The 21,135-nt window shown below is 46.7% G+C and overlaps 1 protein-coding gene across 1 annotated transcript in view; it reads right to left on the bottom strand.

Moving 5' to 3' along the window:
* ANP32A (acidic nuclear phosphoprotein 32 family member A) overlaps positions 1 to 15,194 on the bottom strand; it is a 158,474-nt gene extending 143,280 nt beyond the window's left edge. The window contains exon 1 of the mRNA XM_086957965.1: positions 14,720 to 15,194. Within this exon, the coding sequence (XP_086814091.1) occupies positions 14,720 to 14,773 (54 nt within the window). The 5' untranslated portion in view covers positions 14,774 to 15,194. The remainder of the gene's footprint in view (positions 1 to 14,719) is intronic.
* Positions 15,195 to 21,135: the final 5,941 nt, after the last annotated feature.

Raw genomic sequence — 21,135 nt, 5'->3', positions numbered from 1 at the left:
CAATTTTTAGGTCGAGCCTGGGCAGCGCATGCACTGCTCTGCCAGGCATGCTGTATTAAAGCAGGAACTTAAAGTTCCGCCTATTCCCTGCCCATACTTTCCATTGGCTTGTGTCACTGTCCACTGTGAACTGTGGCTGTTCATTCGTCAATAGGCTTAGTAGTCCTTTCCTAGTATCGCCTGGTCTCATTTTGTAACCTCCCATTGCGACACCCGTTACGTGTGTTGTTACACAGACAGCTTTAATTACAGCTTAAGAGCACTACTTTCACAAGTAGCTTTGTCCTGCCTGCTGTGGTAGGCAGGACACGCTCTCTCCTACCACTTTTTAAAAAAAATGTATAGCACCAGCCCATTTGCAATGCAATAGGTCTTGCATTTGCGAAAATTTAAGATATTGGCATTGGAAATGACAATGCCTTTTATTCTTTTGTTTTAAAAACAACACATAAATAAAAGGCATTGTAATTTACAATGCCAATAGCTCAAAACTCTCCAAAATGCAAGACCTATTGCATTGCAAATGCTGGTTTCTATAGGTTGTTTTGAGAGCAAACTATCATCCATCTTGCTTTCATGCGTATTTAAATGTTATCAGTGAGCCATCTGGAAGCATTACAATTAGCCTCAAATTGTTATATTTTGAAACATTTATATGGTTCGATACTGGAACCACTGTCAGAACTGCAAGCAGAGCTCAGAGTTAACTGCATTTCCTTTGTTTGAGCACCGTAACAGTAATAGCTTTAATATTAATGACTCACATATAATAGTTTGAATAACATACAGAATGGTTCAAAGGATATCTTTAGTGCCTCTTTTAAACATCCGTAATGTGGTACTGTAAAATGGCATCCAAAAGGTCTGTGCTGCAGGGGGCTGGGAATACTGTCCAAAAATAACCACGAAAACGTGTTGTCACTGACCGTAAAAAATATGTCCTGCATGTCGGGTGATAGGAATTCTACGCCTCTGTTCTCTCCAGGTGCCTTTACGTTTCTCAAGAATGCCATTTATCCGTCACCAAAGTCGAAACTCAGCAATATGAACAGTATGTTGACCAGCTGGGTTCGGGCTGACTACTGACCTTGGATGAAGCGGAACAGGAAGGTTGAGCTCATCCGGATTTCTATTGCTAATACTCTCAACTAAAACACCGTTTTTGTGGTTAAATGACTCAACCATTAGAGCTTTTTGCTGACCAGTTGTCATAGTAACATGACTCGGGGCATCTATTCATGACTTTGTGTTGCCTGGCCAAGGTGTTTCCTACTGCTTCCCTGAGATCTTTGCATGGGAATGTGAAGTGAAGAGGGTGATGAGAAGGGTGTTATTTTCAGCTGGGGATCTAGGACTTTAAAGTTTGCGAGGGCGTAGGCTGGAGACTAGTGCATCTGGGTGGACTGAGGTCAGAATATCAGACAATGGATAATTTATGCAATGGTGCACTATCCTTGTGTTTAAAGTAGTAATAAACCAGTTTGGCAGGGGTAAGCTTAGGGGTACGGCAGGGGTAAGCTTAGGGGTACGGCAGGGGTAGTTTGACACAGGGGGTACAGCACTCCATTTAGGTGAGGCAGTTGAATGTTAATGTTTAAATGAAATCCAACATGGGACTGTTAGAGGCTGACACACATGCATAGTAATAACAGGCCCACATTTCAGCCTTGCACAGTTAGCACCTGCAGTCTAGTTGAAGAAAGAAGGCATCCGAGGCCATGGCAAGGCTCCAGATACTGTAATAAAATTGCAAGACCTGCAGTCTCAATCAATCAATCATGGAATTGTCAAGTGCGCTGCTCACCCGTGAGGGTCTCAAGGTGTGGGGAGGGGTAAGTAGCTCCGGTCAGTCGAAGAGTCAGGTCTTGAGGGTCTTCCTGAAGATGTGCAGAGAGGGAATGCGTCCGATGTCTATTGGGAGCACGTTCCAGGTCTTGGCCGCGACGTAGGAGAGGGTTTTTCCACCAGTTCAGGATCGGCAGGTGCGCAGAATTTCAGCACGGTTGGAGGTTTCTCTTGGGTACGTGGAAGGAGATCCTCTCGTTGAGTGTCTTGAAGGTTACTTTCTTCTCGACGAGGAGCCAGTGGAGGTTTTGCAGGTGTTGAGTGATGTGTTCTTGTCGGGGGATGCCGAGGACAAGTCTGGCTGCGGTGCCACACTTGCCACTGCTTCCACTATTGGTCCAGACTCCGCACGCTGTTCCTTTACAAAGTTTGTGCCGCTCATCAGCCTGGAAATGTAGCATTTTGTTCCTGTTCTCCCTTCCCCGCGTTCTTAGGGAGGAGCCTCCCAGCAGCAGGCTGGGAGCTTTATTCTCCTCCCATCTCAGCCTCAAGAGAGCAAGCCCGGCCGAGCTCCCTTCCCATGCCTGCCTCTGGCCTTACAGCACTGGGTCAGGCAGAGCGGCACTTTCCCTCCCCATGCTCTGGGACACACGGTTGGATCGCAGAGTGGGAGCTGGAAAAAAAGCTGCAGCTCTTATCTGGCTCCGAAGACCGCCTAATCGGTCTCATCACAAATCCCCCTTTCCTGGTTTCTGCCTGGACAAAGCAAAACCAAAGGGGAAGATGGACGGAGTGTTGAACATTGCAAGCACTCACCCCAAGTCAACTGATCTGGGTTTAATCCATCATCATTCTTTAGCTCACTCCGCCACCCCAGTTCAGACAAGGCCATATGCAAATCAATCTGACCCTGTGCCTCATGGAACAGTCCAGCCCGCACTGCCAAGCCAAGTCTTCCCTGGACCGGAAACAAGCATCCTGGGACCGGTTTCTGGCTAATCAGCCGTCATCAGCCAAGCTAGCTTGAATCCAGTGGCAAAGTGAGCAAGGGACCCACGTCTGGGCATACCCTGTCAACTTAGGGCGAACAAAGCAAAACCAAAGGGGATGATGGACAGTGTTGAACATGGCAAGCACTCACTCCCAGTCAACTGATCTAAAAAAAATAATGGATTTAGGCCCAGATCTCTGTACTGGGGTGAATGTATGACATTGTTCCTGCATTCTGTCCATCAACGGTTGTTTTTGTATACATTAGGGGCGTGATCTTGTTTATATACGCAGCAACTACTGCCAATGACGTGACAGGCTCCTCCCCGATCAGCAAGGATGATGTCTAAAACCATCCGGTTTTGTAAAGCGACGAGTCTCGTAGCCTGGAGCTCAACAACTCTTGTGAGCCCACGAATGTTAAGGCTATTGGACATTGGGCCCCAAAACGGCATGATACCCTTCATGGCGTCCCATGCTCTCCATGCCACTGGAATCAAGCTACCCTGGCTGATGAGGGCTGATAGGCCGAAACCAGTCTCAGGATACTTGTTTCCAGTCCAGGGAGGACCTGGCTTGGCAGTTCGGGCTGGACTGTTCTCATGGGGCACAGGGTCAACAAGACTGATTTGCATATGGCTGAGTACAAACTGGAATGGCATGGTGAGCAAAAAATCGATGGATTTAGGCCCAAATCTCTGTACTGAGGTGAATGTATGACATTGTTCTGCATTCTATCCATCAACAGTTGTTTTTGCATTGGACAGGCTGGACAAGCGCAGCTTCAATCAGCAACCACTAAGCTCATAATAAGCATTTGCAATGCAATAGGTGTCGCATTTGCAAGAGTCTATTTGCTTTGTAAATGACGATGTCTTTTATTTGTTTTAAAAACTAACAAATAAAAGGCATTGTCATTTAACAATGCAATAGCTCAAAGTCTCGCAAATGCGAGACCTATTGCATTGCAAATGCTTGTTTAAATCACTGCGTGTCTCATAGTTCTGCCTCCACGACAAGCGGGTCAAAGCAGCTGACATGGGAGTTAGGAATGGAAGGCCTCTACGGTGTTTATTTTTGGGCTGGGCATAATCATAGAAAGAGGAAGGTTCTGGTACTGCAATTGCATTCATAGCTCTTACTACCTTAGACGAACAAGGCTTTGAAGCGTTTGGTACACAGACTTCTCCACAATGCTCTACTTCTCTGGGTGAAAAGTGCTTTGGCAACAAATGATGGACGAAATGCTGAATGAATCAAACATTCACCCCCAGTCAAGAGGTCTGGGTTAAATCCATTGTTCTTTCTCTCACTACGCCCCCCCCCCCCAAGTTTGGACCCAGCATATGCAAATCAGTCTTGACCCTGCTCCTAATGGGAATAGTACATAAGGCTGGTGGCATAAGACGGAAAGCTACATGATTCAAGTCACCCGTATGCACACAGGCTGGCATACTCACAGTGTGCTTCTGACTTTGCCCCCAAGTAATAAAAAAAGTGGATGCAGGTATACAGCACTGAAATGACACACATATGCATCTTGAGTGTAGTTTAATTGAGAACACATATTTTGAATAAAGTAGGTTAATCCCCGCCAGTATTTTTAGCAAAGGGAAAGGAAAATTGTTTACAATAATATTGCTTACTTTTGGTTAAATAATTGGTCTGCTCTGCCTGATTAACCATACAAGCGGCTGGGGATTAAGAAATGCGGACGAGGTGCCATCATTGGCCGCCATAATGGACAGCGAGTGCGGTCCAGTGTTCAAAGCAGCTGTGACACATCGCCCGCTTGACTTTGAACTTGAGTTTCTCTATTGAAAGCAAGCTTCTGGAGTTGAGAATGCTGAAGCGGCCCATTATGAGCTGCCATTTTGGACTGTAGATGCAGTCTAGTTTTCAAAGTAGAGAGTACATAGCGCCCGCTTGGCTTTGAGCTTTAGCTTTTCATTTAAAAACACTGTTGAAACACATCACTGTAAGATTCAGACCTCGTGCAGCAATGTAGGTCACTGCACAGAGGACAAGCTTTGGAATAGTATGTACGGCACAATCTGCATGAAATACCATTTCAAATCTCTGAATATTACGATCCTGACGAGCCAGGCGTTCTCTCTCCTGCTCTATTTAATTATAGAGTGTGACTACAAGCTTCCCTCTCCACCGGAGGCCCCATGATGCAGGAGTGCTGAATCTTTTATGTATATTGTGTGTTTTATTTTACATGTTTGTGTGTCACAAGTCTCATTTTGGTTTCACCTAAATTTATTTCACCTCAAGTATGCTACTACTGTATTTCACCAGCTTGACACGCTCAATATTACCTGTAAAATGGTATGTTTTAGTGTGCATACTGCCAAAATCTTTTGGCAGACTAACTCTCCCATTATATATCCACAGATTTCCAAGCAGTTAACACCAAGTAGCTGCTGTATATATATTTAAGTATATTCTAAGCATTCAGAGTGTGTGCAGCTATATAGGGTAAGAGGAGTGGTATTAGGGAGTTAGATCCTTGGTCTTGAAGAAAAGGCACGGGGAACGTGTTGGACTCTTAGAAAGGCAGATACATAGCTATCAACTCCTCCTCAACCCCCATTGTTAACCATAACAACTACAGGCCTGAATGAATAAGCATTTACCTACTAAGCAGGTATTTTTAACGTCTTCTTCTCACACAAAAATACCCCCACTTCTATTTTTTCATCATATTTATACATTATATAATATACATCTATAAGTGCTCCCACGCAATTCGTAGGGCGCAGCATGCACCGTTCCGCAGCAGCACAGGATGGACCCCATGATGAAGCATGCCACCCTGGGGTAGAATAGTGTAAATTGGAGTGGGGTGGATTAGATTAGGGTACACTGGAGTAGGGTTGATCACGGGGGAGTGGAGTAGATTGGGATGAAGTGGGTAGATTGGGGAGGAGTGGGGTATATTGGGGTGGAGCGTGGTAGATTGGATGGGTTATGGCAGGGTAGATTGAAGTAGAGTTGGACAGAGTGGGCAGGGCTCGACAAATGTACTCAACCGCTCGCAAATGCGAGTGAATTTCTTCATGGGCGAGACAGTTTTCAGCCCTACTTGACCGGCCTTGCGAGTGTTATCTGCCGCTGCAGTGCCGGGTGCCAATTTGGGGGTCGAGTGCAATTGATGTTAGGTCAAGTAGAAAAGTCTACTTACTCGACCTGCAGGTCAAATAAGATTTTTTAGATTTGTCGAGCCCCGAGTGGTGTGCGGTACATTGGGTTGGGGGTAAACTGGGTTACGGTGGGGTACATTGGGGTGAATAGGATAGGGTAGTTTGGAGTAGGGTTGCTTGGTGTGGAGTAGGGTAGGCTTGAGTGGGGTAGTTTGGGTGGTATGTGGTAAATTGGAGTGAAGTAGAGTGTGGTAGATTGGAATGGGGTGTGGTAGAGTGAAGTGGGGTGGATTAGAGAGAGTATATTGGAGTGGGTTATACTGGGGTGTAGTGGAGTGTGTAGATTAGACTGGAGTTGGATCAATTGGAGTGAAGTCAAGAGGGAGTGAGACAGATTGGGGTGGGGTACATTGGAGTGGAATGGGTTAGATTAGGGTGGATTACAGTAGGGTAGATTGGAATGGAGGGTTAGATTGGAGTGAGGGAGATTGGAGTGGGGTAGCTTGAAGAGGGATGGCTGGTGTGAAGTAGAGTTGTTAAATTTGGAGTGGGGCGGTATAGAGTGTGGGTAGATTGCAGTGGGGGTGGAAAGGGATAGTTTGGAGTGGAGTAGACTGGAGTGTGGTAGATTGAAAGAGTGGTTTGGATTGGAGTACATCAGGAAGGTGTAGAGTGGAGTGGGTAGATTGGGGTTGAGTGGGTTAGATTGAAAGGGAGTGCTGTAGACTAAAGTGACACGTGATATATTTGGATGAATTAGAGTGTGGTAAATTGGAGCAGAGTAGATTGTGGTAGACTGGACTAGATTGGAGAGGAGTTGTAAAGATTGCAGTGGAGTGAGGTAAATTTGATAGAGTGAGGTAAATTGAACTTGGATAGATTGGAGTTGGGTAGAGTGGTATAGGTTGGATTGGGGTAGACTGCAGCAGAAAGGAGTAGAGTTGAATGGAGTGGGGTAGATTGGAATGGGGTGGGGATGCCTGGGTTAGAACGTGGGGCAGATTGGAGTAGAGTAACTAAATTGTGGTGGGGTAGATTGAGTTGGGTAGACGGGGTAGAGTAGAGTAGATTATGGTACATTGGATTGGGACAGACTGGAGTGGTATGGTATGACGTGGCGTAGAGTGGAGTGGCATGTCAGAGGGAAGTGTCGTAGAATGGAGTATGCATGGTGTGGTAGCGCACTGCCATTACACACATTTTCAATTGAAATGAAATTTGCATGGGAAAACAGTTTACTGAATACAAGCGCAAATGTCAACATCTAGTGTATTGATGTGTTTTGATCATAATCAAATATTTGCTTGCTCTACACTACAGAACTACAAAAAAAGTGCTTCATTTATAATAATTCTGCAACATAAGCACAGTTCTTTTTGTGTAAACACAGAGCTATTGGCTTTGGCAATGAGTTTTACCCATGCTGTACACCAGTGTGGTTGCTGTTAAGATTGGCTAAAAGTTGGTGGAATGTAGAGGGGGGGTAGACCTGAATGAGGAAGTCTGCGGAAAAGTGGAATGGGGTAATTTAGAGAGGAGTGGGGTTGACTGGGATAGAGTGGAGTGGGGCAGATCTGGATAGTGAGGTGAGGTAAACTGGGGTAGACTGTACTGGTGTAATGGGGTAAATTGTGGGGGTAGCAAATTGTGAGAGGGAGATTGAAGTACACAGACTTGGGGGTAGACTGGAGTGGGGTGGAGTGTGGTAGACTTGAGTGGATTGGAGTGGAGTAGATTGGGTGGGATGAGAGTAGGGTATTTTGGCGTGGTAGCTTGAAGTGGAGTATATTAGGGCGGAGTGGGGTGGACTGTTTGGGTGGAGTGGGTAGATTGTGATGGATTGGAGGGGGGATATTAGAGTGGGGTGGACTGGAGTAGGATAGATTGAAGTGGAGTTAAGATTGAAGTGGGTAGATTGGGGAAGAGTAGAGTGGGCTACATTTGGTGGATTAAAGTATAGTGGAGTACATGGGGGTAGACTGCAGTAGTGTCCTGGAGTGGGGTAGACAGCAGTGGGGTGAAGTGGAATAGATTGGAGCAGAGCGGAGTGGGATAGATAGGAGAAGAGTGAGGTGGACTAGGGTGGAGTAGAATGGATTGGAGTAGAGGGGACTTAGGGAGAGAAGAGTGGGTTGGATTTGGTGTAGTAGAGTATGGTAGATTGGAGTGAGGCCGATTCAGGCAGATTGGAGTAGGGCAGAACGTGGTAGATTAGAGTCGAACAGATTTGGATGAAATGGTTGGAGTGGGGTAGACTGGAGTGAAGTAGATTGGGGAGGGTAAATTGGAGTACTGTGGAATAGATTGGAGTATGGTATGGTGGGCTAGATCTGAGTGGAATTGGAATGATTGGGGAGGAGTAGGGTGGATTACGGTGGAAAGGGGTCGAGTGGAATGGGGTAGATAAGAGTTTGGTATATTGAATTGGTGTACATTGGGGTAGATTGGAATGGAGTGAAGTAGACCGCAGTGAGACAGAGTGGGGTAGTTTGGGTAGAGTGGAGTAGAGTAGATTATAGTAGAACTGACTGGGGTACAGTGGAGTGGGTAGAAAGGATTGGGGTGGAGTAGATCGGTTTGGAGTAGTTTTGAGCGGGGTCTATTAGAGCAGAGCGAGGTAGCTTGGATTGGAGCAGAGTGGGGTAGCTTGGAGAGGGTAGCTTGGACTGGAGCGGGGTAGCTTGGATTGGAGCGGGTAGACTGGATTGGAGTGGGGTAGATCGGAGCAGAGTGGGGTCGCTTGGAGCACAGTAGACTGGATTGGAGTGGGGTAGATTGGAGCAGAGTGTGGTAGGCTGGATTGGAGCGGGGTAGACTGGATTGGAGCGGAGTGGGGTAGACTGGATTGGAACAGAGTGAGGTAGACTGGATTGGAACAGAGTGGGGTAGACTGGATTGGAACAGAGTGGGGTAGACTGGATTGGAACAGAGTGGGGTATACTGGATTGGAACAGAGTGGGGTAGACTGGATTGGAACAGAGTGGGGTAGACTGGATTGGAACAGAGTGGGGTAGACTGGATTGGAACAGAGTGGGGTAGACTGGATTGGAACAGAGTGGGGTAGACTGGATTGAAACAGAGTGGGGTAGACTGGGTTGAAACAGAGTGGGGTAGACTGGGTTGAAACAGAGCGGGGTAGACAGGGTTGAAACAGAGCGGGGTAGACAGGGTTGAAACAGAGCGGGGTAGACTGGGTTGAAACAGAGCGGGGTAGACTGGGTTGAAACAGAGCGGGGTAGACTGGGTTGAAACAGAGCAGGGTAGACTGGGTTGAAACAGAGCGGGGTAGACTGGATTGAAACAGAGCGGGGTAGATTGGATTGAAACAGAGTGGGGTAGATTGGATTGAAACAGTGTGGGGAGATTGGATTGAAACAGAGTGGGGTAGACTGGAGTGGGGTAGAGTAAGGTAGACTGGAATTAAGTTGGGTAGTTTGGAGTGGGTAGATCACGGTAAATGAGAGTGGAGTACACTTGAGTGGGGGAGATTGGGGTTGGGGTGGGGCAGACTGAGATGGAGTGGGGGGATGGAAGGGGTAGATTGTAGTAGGGTACAGTGAGATAGACTGGAGTGGAGCAGATAGAGTGGAGTAGATTTAGTGGAATGAGATAGATTGTAGTGGAGTAGAGATCGGAGTGGACATTTTTTTACTGGGGTGGAGTTGGGTAGATTGGAGTGAGGTAGAGTAGGTTGAAATGTGGTGGGCTAGACGAGTGAAGTAGATTTAAGTGAGGTAGATTTAATTGGATTGGAGCCTGGGAGTGGGTGGGGTTGATTGGGTCAGACTTAGTGAGGTGGGATAGAGAGGAGACGAGTGAAGTAGATTTAAATTGGGTAGATTTAAATGGATTGGAGCGGGGGAGCGGGTGGGGTTGATTGGGTTAGATTTAGTGAGGTGGGATAGATTGGAGAGGAGTGGGGTAGATTAGTGTGAAGTAGAAAAGATTGGCGTAAATTGTAGTGTGGTAGATTAGGGTGGAGTGGGGTTAATTGTAGTGGGGTAGATTGGATTGCATAGGGGTAGACTGGATCGTAGTGGAGCGTGTTGGGGTATACTGGAGTATGCTAGATTGTAGTTAGAGTGGGGTAGATTGGGTGAAGTGTGGTAGATTGGATTGGGGTGGGGTAGATTGGATTTAGTGAAGTGGGGTAGAATGAAGGGGAGTAAGTGGTGTGGAGGGGAACAGAGTGGAAGGGCGCAGAGGAGAGTAATGTGGAGTGAGTGGCGTGTCGTCTAGAGGCTTGTCATAGAGTGGCATGTAGTAAAGTAGCGTAGAATGGAGAGGAGTAGAGTAGAGTCTAATGTTGTAGAGTGGAGTATGCATGGTGTGGAACCACACTGCCATTACAGACATCACATTTTCTATTGAAATGACCATTATATTTGCACACTAGCAGCCCCTCCCGACGTTGTCCGGGTATGAATTGCAGCCGGCCAATAGTATATTGTTTTGTAGGATTTCGTTTAGATAGCATTTCTTATCTGTGACAGCCCTGTGAAACGCTCCGATTCACAGTGCACTGCTGATGCACTTAAGAGTGCGCGTTCAGTAGTGTGTGAACTTGAGTTTCCCTACTTTATTTTTCCTTGCAAAATTATTTAGCGCGAAATCAACAACATGGCATGAGCACAATTTACATTACAGAAGAACACATTCATTTGTGGTAGGCACAAGGAGACAAAGCGATTTGCCTGGAATCACAGGATGTTGAGCTGATGCTGAGATTCGAACATAGCTCCCCAGCTCTAAAGTTCGCAGTTCTAGAACTTGTGGCGGGAGGTGTGTCTAAAAGTGTATGTCGGTGATGGCCATCAATGAGAGACCTGTGCATTTGTCAAATGGGTGGTGAAAAAAAAAATGAGTATGTTGCTGGAGATGTGGGCCGCCGTGCCACCAATGGACTTACCGGGGAGGGTAAACTCTCATTATTCCGCAACTTTTTTTTCCGCATACCATCACTCCGCATACTTTCATTACGAAAGTACCATGACTCCGCAATGCCATTATAACGCATGGCATTACATTTTATATGCTTTTACCGCGCATACACTTACAACGAAATTTGTTGTAAATGCATGAATGGTAAAAGCATGTTTTTTTTTAATGTTTGGATAAGATAAGTATGGGTATAGGGGTAAATGTTTTGGGGGTACTGAGGTATATGTTTTGGGGTGTTTGGGTATTCAGATACAGTTTTGGGTAATGGGGTACAGAGGTAGTTTTATGGTTTAGGTGTGGGTTTTGGGGTACAGGGGTATTTTTAGGGTTCAGGGCTAGGTTTGGGGTATAGGGGTATTTTTAGGGTTCAGGGGTAAGTTTGGGTTTTGGGGTACAGGGTTATTTTTAGGGTTCAGGGCTAGGTTTGGGTTTTGGGGTGCAGGGGTATTTTTAGGGTTCAGGGGTAGGTTTGGGTTTTGGGGTACAGGGGTATTTTAAGGGTTCAGGGCTAGGTTTGGGTTTTGGGGTACAGGGGTATTTTAGGGTTCAGGGGTATGTTTGGGTTTTGGGCACAGTGGTATTTGTAGGGTTCATGGCTAGGTTTGGGTTTTGAGGTACAGGGGTATTTATAGGGTTCAGGGCTAGGTTTGGGTTTTGGGGTACAGGGGTATTTTTAGGGTTCAGGGATAGGTTTGGGTTTTGGGGTACAGGGCATATTTATAGGGTTAAAATGGGTTAGTGTTTAAGGGTGTTGGGGAATTTTAAGGAGTAAGGGTGGGTTATGATTATGGGGTGCAGGGGTATTTAAAGGGAGCAGGGTGGGATTAGCACACGATATGAGACATGGCATGAAGGGCGGAACGTACCACACGCCCCCAGCGTTTGTCACGCCCCCAGCACAACACAGACACGCCCACAAGGGACTACTTTGCTGGCATGGTTCTTTTACCTTTTAAATGTATATGGTGGGCGTCTGCATAGCCTAAGTCCTTCTGCTGCAACTGCCCTTTCCAACGCTGTATTGGGTGTTGTGATTGGTGCTGTTGTTCCTGAGATTACCCGCCTTTAAGGTTTGGGCTCTATCTTTATTATATTAGTATGGATATATACAGTTTAGTTTAATGCACACAAACGATGTGTGGAAATGGCATCAATTAGTGGATTGATTAGTTTTGATAGAATTCAAATATTTGTTTCCACCACACTTCATTTGTAATTTGGTAATTCTTATATATTTTCTGAAACATCAGGCCAGTTCATTTTTGTTTTGTACAAGAAAAAACATCCTACACCCTCTCCTCCTCCTACATGGTTACTCAGTAGGATTGTCAAAAAATTCTCTCACTTTGAAGTCAGAGAAAGAAAAGTAAACACCAACCTTCCTTGGAAAATAAATGTGCGACAGTTGACTTCTTATATTTTAAAGTGTGGCAAATATGACAGGATTAGACCTAGATTTAAAGGAGAATTTACAGAAAACGAGTACCCAAAAGAATACTGTATACAAGGAATGCTCTCTGGAGGGATGAATCCAAACTGGACATCCAAAAACAGAGGCAGCAAATAGAAAGCAAGCAACTGTAAGTTACAAACCACAAAGTCAATAGTAGGCAATGGGCGAAAAACATTCGCAGGAAAGCTTTCAAAATGCCCAAAGAATCCGTTAAGCAAATCAGACAGCTACACTGTCTGATGAGCTTCGACCTAAAAAACACATCCTACACTCTATCATCTTAAATGGATACTCAACTGGATTGTCACATACATTTCCTCACTTTGAAATCAGAGAAAGATAAGCAAACACCAAACTCCCTCGGGGAAGAGAGCTTGAAATGTGGCCTCTCTTTTTGAATGCACAGCAAATGTGACAAAATAAGAACAAGATTTAAGGTCTGTTTACAGAAAGAGTTTGTGGAAGATTACAGTAGACAAATTTTGAAGGTTCAAGCTGTACAGCCTGAAGCAAAAAAATAAAAAAAAAATGTCGCTAAATACAAAGCCAGACAATGTGTGTTACAATCCACAAATCCAATAAGGGCATCTTTCTGAATGTCCCCCACGAAGTCTTTAGCAAACCAGACAGCTGTGCCGTCTGGTAGGCTTCGACCTAAATAAAAAAAAGTCAGTCCAAGGGCAAATAGGTCCATATGATTGAAATGCGCCAAGATACAATGGAAGAGAACGGAATAAAGCTGTCGTTCGTCTACCCGTGGATCACTCGCCCTCAGCCAGGGGGGTGGGGGACTGGGCGGAGGACCTTGTTAGTTCTTCTGCTCCGATCATAAGACCAACAATGTCTGCATGAGCGTTGCATTGTGCTGACCTACAGTCACAGGAACTGTGGTACGTCGTCCTGCCCAGTCCAGAGAGTATTGTCGTAACTTCACCGCTTAGCGGGGGCATGGTCTCTGAACGCCACCAACGCTATCAAGGACTAATTTTTAATCAGCGTGCTTACATCGGATCCATCATATTGTAAAACGCTCCGAGTAGATCTCCAGACCACTCTTACATCATGTTCCGACCCCCCTCAGAAAGGCCACTGTCGCAATGTGATCGCGACGAGGTCTCTAGCTAGGCTCGACGGAGCTTTGTCCAGTGTCCTCAACCACTTCAAATGGGCATGAACTGCCGCGGGCTCTACACCTTCTCAAAGAGGCGACGCTTGCGTGTTCCCCTGCAGAGCTCGGCTCTCCCATACTTGGGGGGCGGGGGCGAGGGCAGAACACAACAGCTAGATCAACAAAATGGCAGCAGCCGGAGCTGGACGGAGTCATGTTCCGGAGCCAGGAGCGTCCACCACGAACAAAATGCGCCTTTAGGTAAAGGCAAGAGCCTAGGAAGACCCGCTCCCTGGTCCTGTGGTACGGCTCGCGCGCCCTGACGTCTCTGTTTACCAGCGAACACCGAGTAGAAAATGGCGGCTTCTTTTGGGTGAGGCCAGTTGCCGTGACACACCAGAGGCTCGTAGATGCCCATCATCACCCAGTCCACCAGGCGGAAGAGGCCACCGCTGGCAAAACCTGAAGGGAGCGCCGCTTCTTGTACGTAACAACTGTCTCCTCGGATCGTTTTAAGAACTGGACTATTGCAAGTAGGAGCCTCCCCTCCTTTGGCACGGGGTGCTGTCCGCACAGGTCAGCCAGTATTAACCTGGCTTACGAAGCGAGATCTACAGCCAATGGGGCCCCTATAACAGCCCCCCTCCAGATTACTTCCTCGCAACCGAGCCCCGGAGCGCGCGGGGGCCCGGCACACCTGCGCAGACTAGGCTGCAGCCGCGCGAATTCTGCGTAAAACCAAAAACAGTCCGGTGGTGCGTGAGGCGGTCCGTTGAAGCGCTTCATGTAAACTGTTGATTTCTTTCTTGGAGTGGTCGGAATAGCGCGCAAATCGGTGCAGTGACAGAAGAACCTGACAGGCTATAATAGATCTCCGCGGCTCGTGCGCAGACACTGCGCGCAACGGCACTCCTGACCCCACTAACATTGCCCAAAAAGTTTTCATCGCCCTTCCGTTTAGCGCATAGTGAAGCGGGCTGCTTTCCGTACCTTATAAGTGACGGGTTTACTACGCTCCCCGCTTAACCCCTCCTCGCGCAAATATCCGCGCATTTAAAGAAATGGCTCGCATCTCGCTCCGCGCTACAAACTTAACATGGCTCCTGGTCCACGGTAGTTTTACATGTGGGAGAAAGACCCCTGACAGCAGAAAACGTCCCGGGATAACGGGAACATGCCCGCTTCTCTCCCTCACGCCCCCCTTGCACCATTGCGGGGCAGTTCACACGGGATCACGCAGGGTCGCAGAGCACTTCTACAAAACACCTTACCACCCCCGTGAAGATCGATTACCTCGGGTGGCGTCCTGTTCCTCAGTTCCAGGTGGATCCTCTTCTTCATGTCCATTCTCCACCAGCCGATCCGATAATCGATAATCACGAAAGCCGACTCTCTGGGATCAGCTGGATCCACCCGCGCCTGCACAACACTAACGTGATCTCTAGTGGGCGGAGCCTGCTTGGGACTGATGGCCTAGTCCGCCAATCACGGCTTGAGTTCAGATCCCTAAGTCTGTGAATGACCAATGATGGGCCGCAGAGGATGGCCGATTGGGGTTGCAGCGCAAGCGTTCCATATAACGCGGGGGGCCGAGAAAGCGGCTCCGTTAGAATATTCTGAATGATCCGGAGGCTGGTGGTAGGTAAGCGGCGCGACACACACCTACCCAGCCGCGGGATCCACTGGCCGTGATCTGCCAGTCCTCTTAATATGAGAGATCCTCTTGTCAGGGAGTTACCACCCCTGCAGGATCTGAGTCTCCTCCCACGTGATGCTGGATCTGCTTTCATAGATCTTCGGCCGGAGGGTAATCTGGGGCTAGGTTACAAAATCTTTGATATGCGGTTGGGATATAAGCGTTGGCAAGCAATTTCCTTTCTCCGCGCCCTTTCCCACCCCTTCGTGCTTCCTATAGATAATCCGCACGCTATTTTAAGCGCTTCGGAATTTGGTGATAGAGATTTGAGACTGGTACGTAGAGATTCCACCGTTCGCAGACAATGCTTGCTCATTATTTCTGATTCTAAAAGGCCATAAAGCGAATACTTGAAAATTATTTTGTCATATCCTCCATATTTCATTTTTTCTGCCCCTTATGCTGTAATAATAATTTCTGATGATCTTAGATTGCGCTACAGTAATCTCGAAATACTTTGTACGTATTTTATTTGTTAAGCGTAGAATACAAATGGGGTAAATATTTTATTGTTCTAATTGTGCCCACTTTTTACCGCCCTAGATAAAATATCGTTTATGTTGGTTAAAAAAAAGTCCAGGTAGCACCCGTAGCTAAGAGATCTGCTATTAAATGACTCCCCGCTGTCTAGTCTGTGCATTACATCGACCACAACAAGCTCTCGGACAGATCATTTTCAAAGTGTTGGCATGCTTCTGCAAATCAAGTGGGCGGGAGTTAGCGGTGTCTCGAACCACTCACTCCGTGCTCCATCTCTATAAGGGATCAATTTCACTGCCAATCATTTTAATGAATCGTTAAATAAAATGCAATTTCTCATACATCTTTAATCTATACATTCTAAAAATTATTTTTTCTCCCAGTAAATTAACTGACTGCACCCACCCAACCACTTCGATTACATTGTATCATAAAATGAAACTGCATAGGAGGGTCTGAGTTAGCATACTTACATTAATATAGTAACAGTTGTTCGGAGGATCAGCTAGCTGTTGCGGTCTACCATGTGGAGTTCCGGCCTTGAGAGTGCAAGGACTGTATTCTTAGAGCTCAAGGGCTAGACAGGACAGAAGTACGCTGAATCAAGTCAACAGAGGGCAGATTCTCCAGCGCTATTCTGGTCCATGCCTGTCTCTGCAAGATAGTGGTGGGGGTTGCTGAGAGTCCACACTCTACTGACCCCAGCAGGGAAGACTGTCAGTAATGTAGAGTGAATCATTCTGTGAGGGCTCTCAACCACAGTGGGTGAAAACAACTTACGTGGGGGTCCCACTCCTCGATCCTGGGGGTTGGTGATGGGGTAGATTGAATAATCAGCCTGCACCTAACGCAACATCTTCGCAGGTACTTGGGCTTATTGCAGATTCCCAGGCGATGGGGGAATAATCCTTACATTTCCAGGGATACTAAGGGGCGGTAGGGTCTATTTGAGATGGGAAGTTGACTGTCCAATGAACAAATAATTGCAGTTGGCCCGCTGCGCTGTCAAGACCTTTTTTTATGCTCATATTTTCGTTTGACTTAAACTGTTAAAGCACTTATGTCAATTAACACTTCATCTTTTCAACACTGGCAACAAGCAGGTCACTAGAAGCATCGAGGAGTCAGAAGTATGACAGACGTAAAATTTAGTTAATCAAAGATTTTGTTTGCTGTTTGGGGTGTGTTTCATTAAGAGGCACCAAGTGCCAAGACCTTTGTGTGTTGATTTTGATGGAGAAAGCGGAAATGGATTATATCAGAGCAATAGCATGACCGTACACCAAGAAAAGTCTCCAGTCGAATAACAACAAAGTAGTCAATCTAGAAATAACCCAGTGGAAGTATAGTTTGCAGGAACAAAGAGGGAACCCCACAGACTTATGGGGATTATCAGGGCTAAGTAAACAAAAGTGCAACACTGAAAAAGACACAGGGGCAATGGCTAAACCATACCCTAGTATGGTGACAGCTAACCTGAAAAGGGGACCCGGACCAACTGGCCTTGCCCGTAACAAAGATCTAGCCAGTTGTGATGCAACCTTGAATAGCAGGAAAGGGAGACCAAGAATTAGGGTTCAGTGCCCCAGGGAAACATCTGGATGTTAAACCTGTAACATTCACCATTAGTCTGGGGAAGCAGGATCAAAAGACCACATAGGAGACCAAAAAGGCCATACCAGAAACACCAGCCCAGCTATCAACTAAATGTAAGGAAAACACTAGCACCTGCAAGTACAATGCCGATAGGCTGTAGTGGTGGGCTACAGCATGAACAACGGAAGACTGGACCAAGACCGTCCTCTTTTAGAAATGGTCACATGGAACTGACCCCAAGGCAGGGAGCAACCTGCAAAACAAGAGGCTGAGCGCAGAATCTTGTGAGCAGCCTACAAATGCAAACCATGAGCGGGCTACAATTGGCAGGAGAAAGTACTTGAATAAACCACAAGAAACACAGGACCAGTATTCTCCCAGCATATGTCTAAAGTGCAGGTCACTATTACAGAAAGAGGGGGCAGGCATTGGGGAAGAACAAATAAGAGCAGCATTGTTCTGGGAACCCCATCTTTACAGATATACCACTAGTTACACCCAAGAACCATCAGTCAGAACCCTGGCCAGAAAATATAACAAAAAAATATGCAGCAAAACAAGAGAGAAATCTCTGCCCCAGACTAGTGTGATCTCAAAACCAGGTCACCAACCGTTATAGTAACCGCGTACCAGGGGAGAACAGGAAAAGGAACTGCAGCATAGTGGCAAACCGGAAGCAGCCTCCGGCATGGTGCACCATCCAAATTTCCAAGGACACATATCGAGTTGAACATTGTAGATAAAGCCCACTGCCGGCCAACCGCAGAAACAGACACATGGAAAGACAGGAGCCACACACACCCAGCATATCATTCCACTTCCAGAGAAACCAGGGACAGAAAAATGTGTGATAGGAAGAGCCATTTTAAGTGGATTCAGCAGAACAAAACGTGCAGCACAAGCCCTTCACTTGTCCACAGCCAGCAGAGGAATGCCCCATCACCCCCCTTCATTAGAAAGGAATACAGCTTAAAAATACCAGCAGCTAGTGGTGCCAGGAGTCCATAAACACTGCCATCAGTGGCCTTGTCACCCATACTGTACCTGTCCTGAAAAAAACACCAGTAGGTGGGAACAGACAAGAACTCCATTCAAGAAGCACCACCTTGGAGCTCCGTCCACAAAACTCAAAATTATCGGGATAGGTACAGAAAGAAGGCTCCACAATACCAGTCAAAGGAGCATATTGAAGAAAACAAGGTTGCTGAACTTACCAAGGATTGGGCACCTCAGCACAGGAACAGAGCCAGCTGATGGAACAGCCCTCCGCAGTTGGGTATAGGCATTATGATATGAATTCCAATGAGTCTCTAACCATGCCTAGTTCACAGTTGATCAAAGCCAACATTAAGGAGTAGGCGGAAATCACAGAGTTTCACTCCAACAGAGTTGCATATAAATTCAGCGAAGTTCTGCCTATGAGTGGAAATATGCGTGTCACGCTGCAATTTAGTGCCCGTAGTGCGAGCAGTGGTGAAAATCAGCGTGAACTGCACCATGCGGTGAGCAAAAGCGCATGGCTATTTAATTTGATTTTGTATCGCTAGAGTAGAAAACTACCCGAGTGACAGCAAACCTACTTGAGAAGCAGCCCTCTCACCGCGACCACCCGCATTTGAAAATCGTACTGGGGGTGCCAAATCTTGCTAGCCAGCTGGCATTTCTGGAGACTTGTGGGTAAAAAATTCTGTCATGCAACGGTTGATGAAATTTGGCTGGAACTGCGTGTTGCAAGATGGAGTCGCCCAATTCCGCAGGCGGAATGAAACATTCCGCCTGCCCGTACTCAGCATGCCTCTTTATTATCCCACAGAGCTATTAAGCGTTATGGCAGTAGAGTTGACTGTAGAGAAAGTGAGTGATGTGTTCTCCTGTACCTGGTTTGATAGGTGGCCTTGTAATATCTATGGAAATATCTCAGCGCTGCAATGTGGCTCTCTGCCACAAGTCAACACTATATAATTCGAGAAAATAAATAAGCCTAATCCCAGCAGCTCTCTGTTCAGAGCTCAATTTAAAGTATAAAGATCAAGGCAGTGCTTTAAATCAATCACATAAGTTTTGTAGCACACCGCTTATCACAACATTGACAGTCTTTTCTTTATGGTACAAAACACAAAATCATCCAAAAGGCTCTTGAAAGTTTCTTCTTATTTAATTCGTTTCCAACTCCAATCCCATGCCAACGCGTTTCGCTGAGGTTATTCTTAACCCATCGGCTTCCTCAGGGCTGGAAATAATACAAAATGCGCTTTTTTAGGTCTCGCCTGTCGATGCGCATGCGCATCGAGCAAGCGAGACTATGGGGGCTTATCCACTCTTTATCCAACTTGCAAGGAATCGTGGCGATTCCTTGCAGTGCCCGTGACTTTTAAGCTCAATGCGCATGCGCATTGAGCTTAAAAGCGCGTGCACATCAGTTCCCTCAGCCGCACTCCAGGCCCCCGCTCCGCCCCCTCCCCTGCCCGCTGTGTCGTATTTCTCCTCCCCCCTCCCCTTATCTGCCTTCCCTCCGTCTGTTCCCTCTCCCCGCTCCGCCCCCTCCCCTGCCCGCCGTGTCGTATTTCTCCTCCCCCCTCCCCTTATCTACCTTCCCTCCGTCTGTTCCCTCTCCCCGCTCCGCCCCCTCCCCTGCCCGCCATGTCGCATTTCTCCTCCCCCCTCCCCTTCTCTCTCTTCCCTCCGTTGAATCTGTGTATATACTGTACTTCATAATAGAGAACGTGAACATACATCGAGGTCCGCCTAAACGTGGGTTCCACACAGACTTTGTGCTGGCTTCTGTTTCCTCTCGGCTTATGGGGATGCTTTCATTGAGCAAGGAGAGGGTGGTGGTGACATCTGCAGAGTTCTTACTTATCATCTGTGACACTTTCTCTATCCACGTTTGCTTCGCCTGAATCGCCCCTTCCTTCAGTGGAAGAGTAGTTTGCACTGTCTACGTCGGCTTCAGGGATTTCCCGCTGAGTAAAGTCACTGTGTGTGTGCCCGCCTCCCTCCTCACAGCCACAGTAGAGCCATTTCACTTTACGGCTAGAGCGAATCACACTCCGTGACGAAAACCTCACACGATCCTGGTGACAAGACGGGAAGTGACATGCAGCTCTTCTGGCCTCGGGTGGCACCATCCAGATGACACCATGGAAAGGAGTAAAAAGTCCTGGATTAAATATACAATAAAATTAGCATATTACTGATCCAGCTCACTGACGCTTCCAGGCGCTACAGCCCCTATCTATGTAATCGCTAAAAATAATGATTCATACACTACAGATCAGAAGATGTACATAGACGTTGTTGGGGGTGACAGCAACTCCACAGAGGAAGGAAGTCTATCGGGCAACTTGCTTATTTCTAAAAGCTGTCAGTTCAACGGTGTTGTGTACACGTGGAAGTAACACGCACATTAAAATGTGAATGACATTTCAGGCAATGATTCTTACACTAACCCCTTTCAAAATACAACTCGACTGTGCCCCCTGTCTGCTGCTGTGTGTATAGCAGTTGGGGAGTGCCACGTCTTGAAATGAATCTCGCCGCCTTGTTTTTTTTCTTCTTTTTTGATAGAAACCGCATGTGCGTTTAAGTAACATAAAATAACAGCACTCAATATGGGTATACATACTATATTTTTCCTTATCAGTTTGTTGGAAGGGAACTTATTTCGAACAACTAAAATGTAACCTAAACCGTTTGCAAGAGTGTGAGGGGAAGAGTTTGCAAGAACTGTTTCACCTGAAAACGTTTCTTTGTATGCTGTGGTTGGTGCAAGAGTTTGTTCTAATGTATGTAAAACGTGCACGAGGCACGCATTACAGCGCTTTGACACAACGTGTACATTGTATGTTTAGACTTTTTAATTGTAAATGAACACTAAAACAATGCTGTTGTCTTTCAGAGTGCGCTTGTTCATGTTGAGTTCACATCGTGTCCCAAA

The sequence above is a fragment of the Lissotriton vulgaris genome, chromosome 2_1 (assembly GCF_964263255.1).
Source record: "Lissotriton vulgaris chromosome 2_1, aLisVul1.2, whole genome shotgun sequence".
In the NCBI taxonomy this organism is placed as follows: domain Eukaryota; kingdom Metazoa; phylum Chordata; class Amphibia; order Caudata; family Salamandridae; genus Lissotriton; species Lissotriton vulgaris.
The sequence above is the reverse complement of the archived record's forward strand: the minus strand, read 5'-3'. Positions and strand labels throughout refer to the sequence as shown.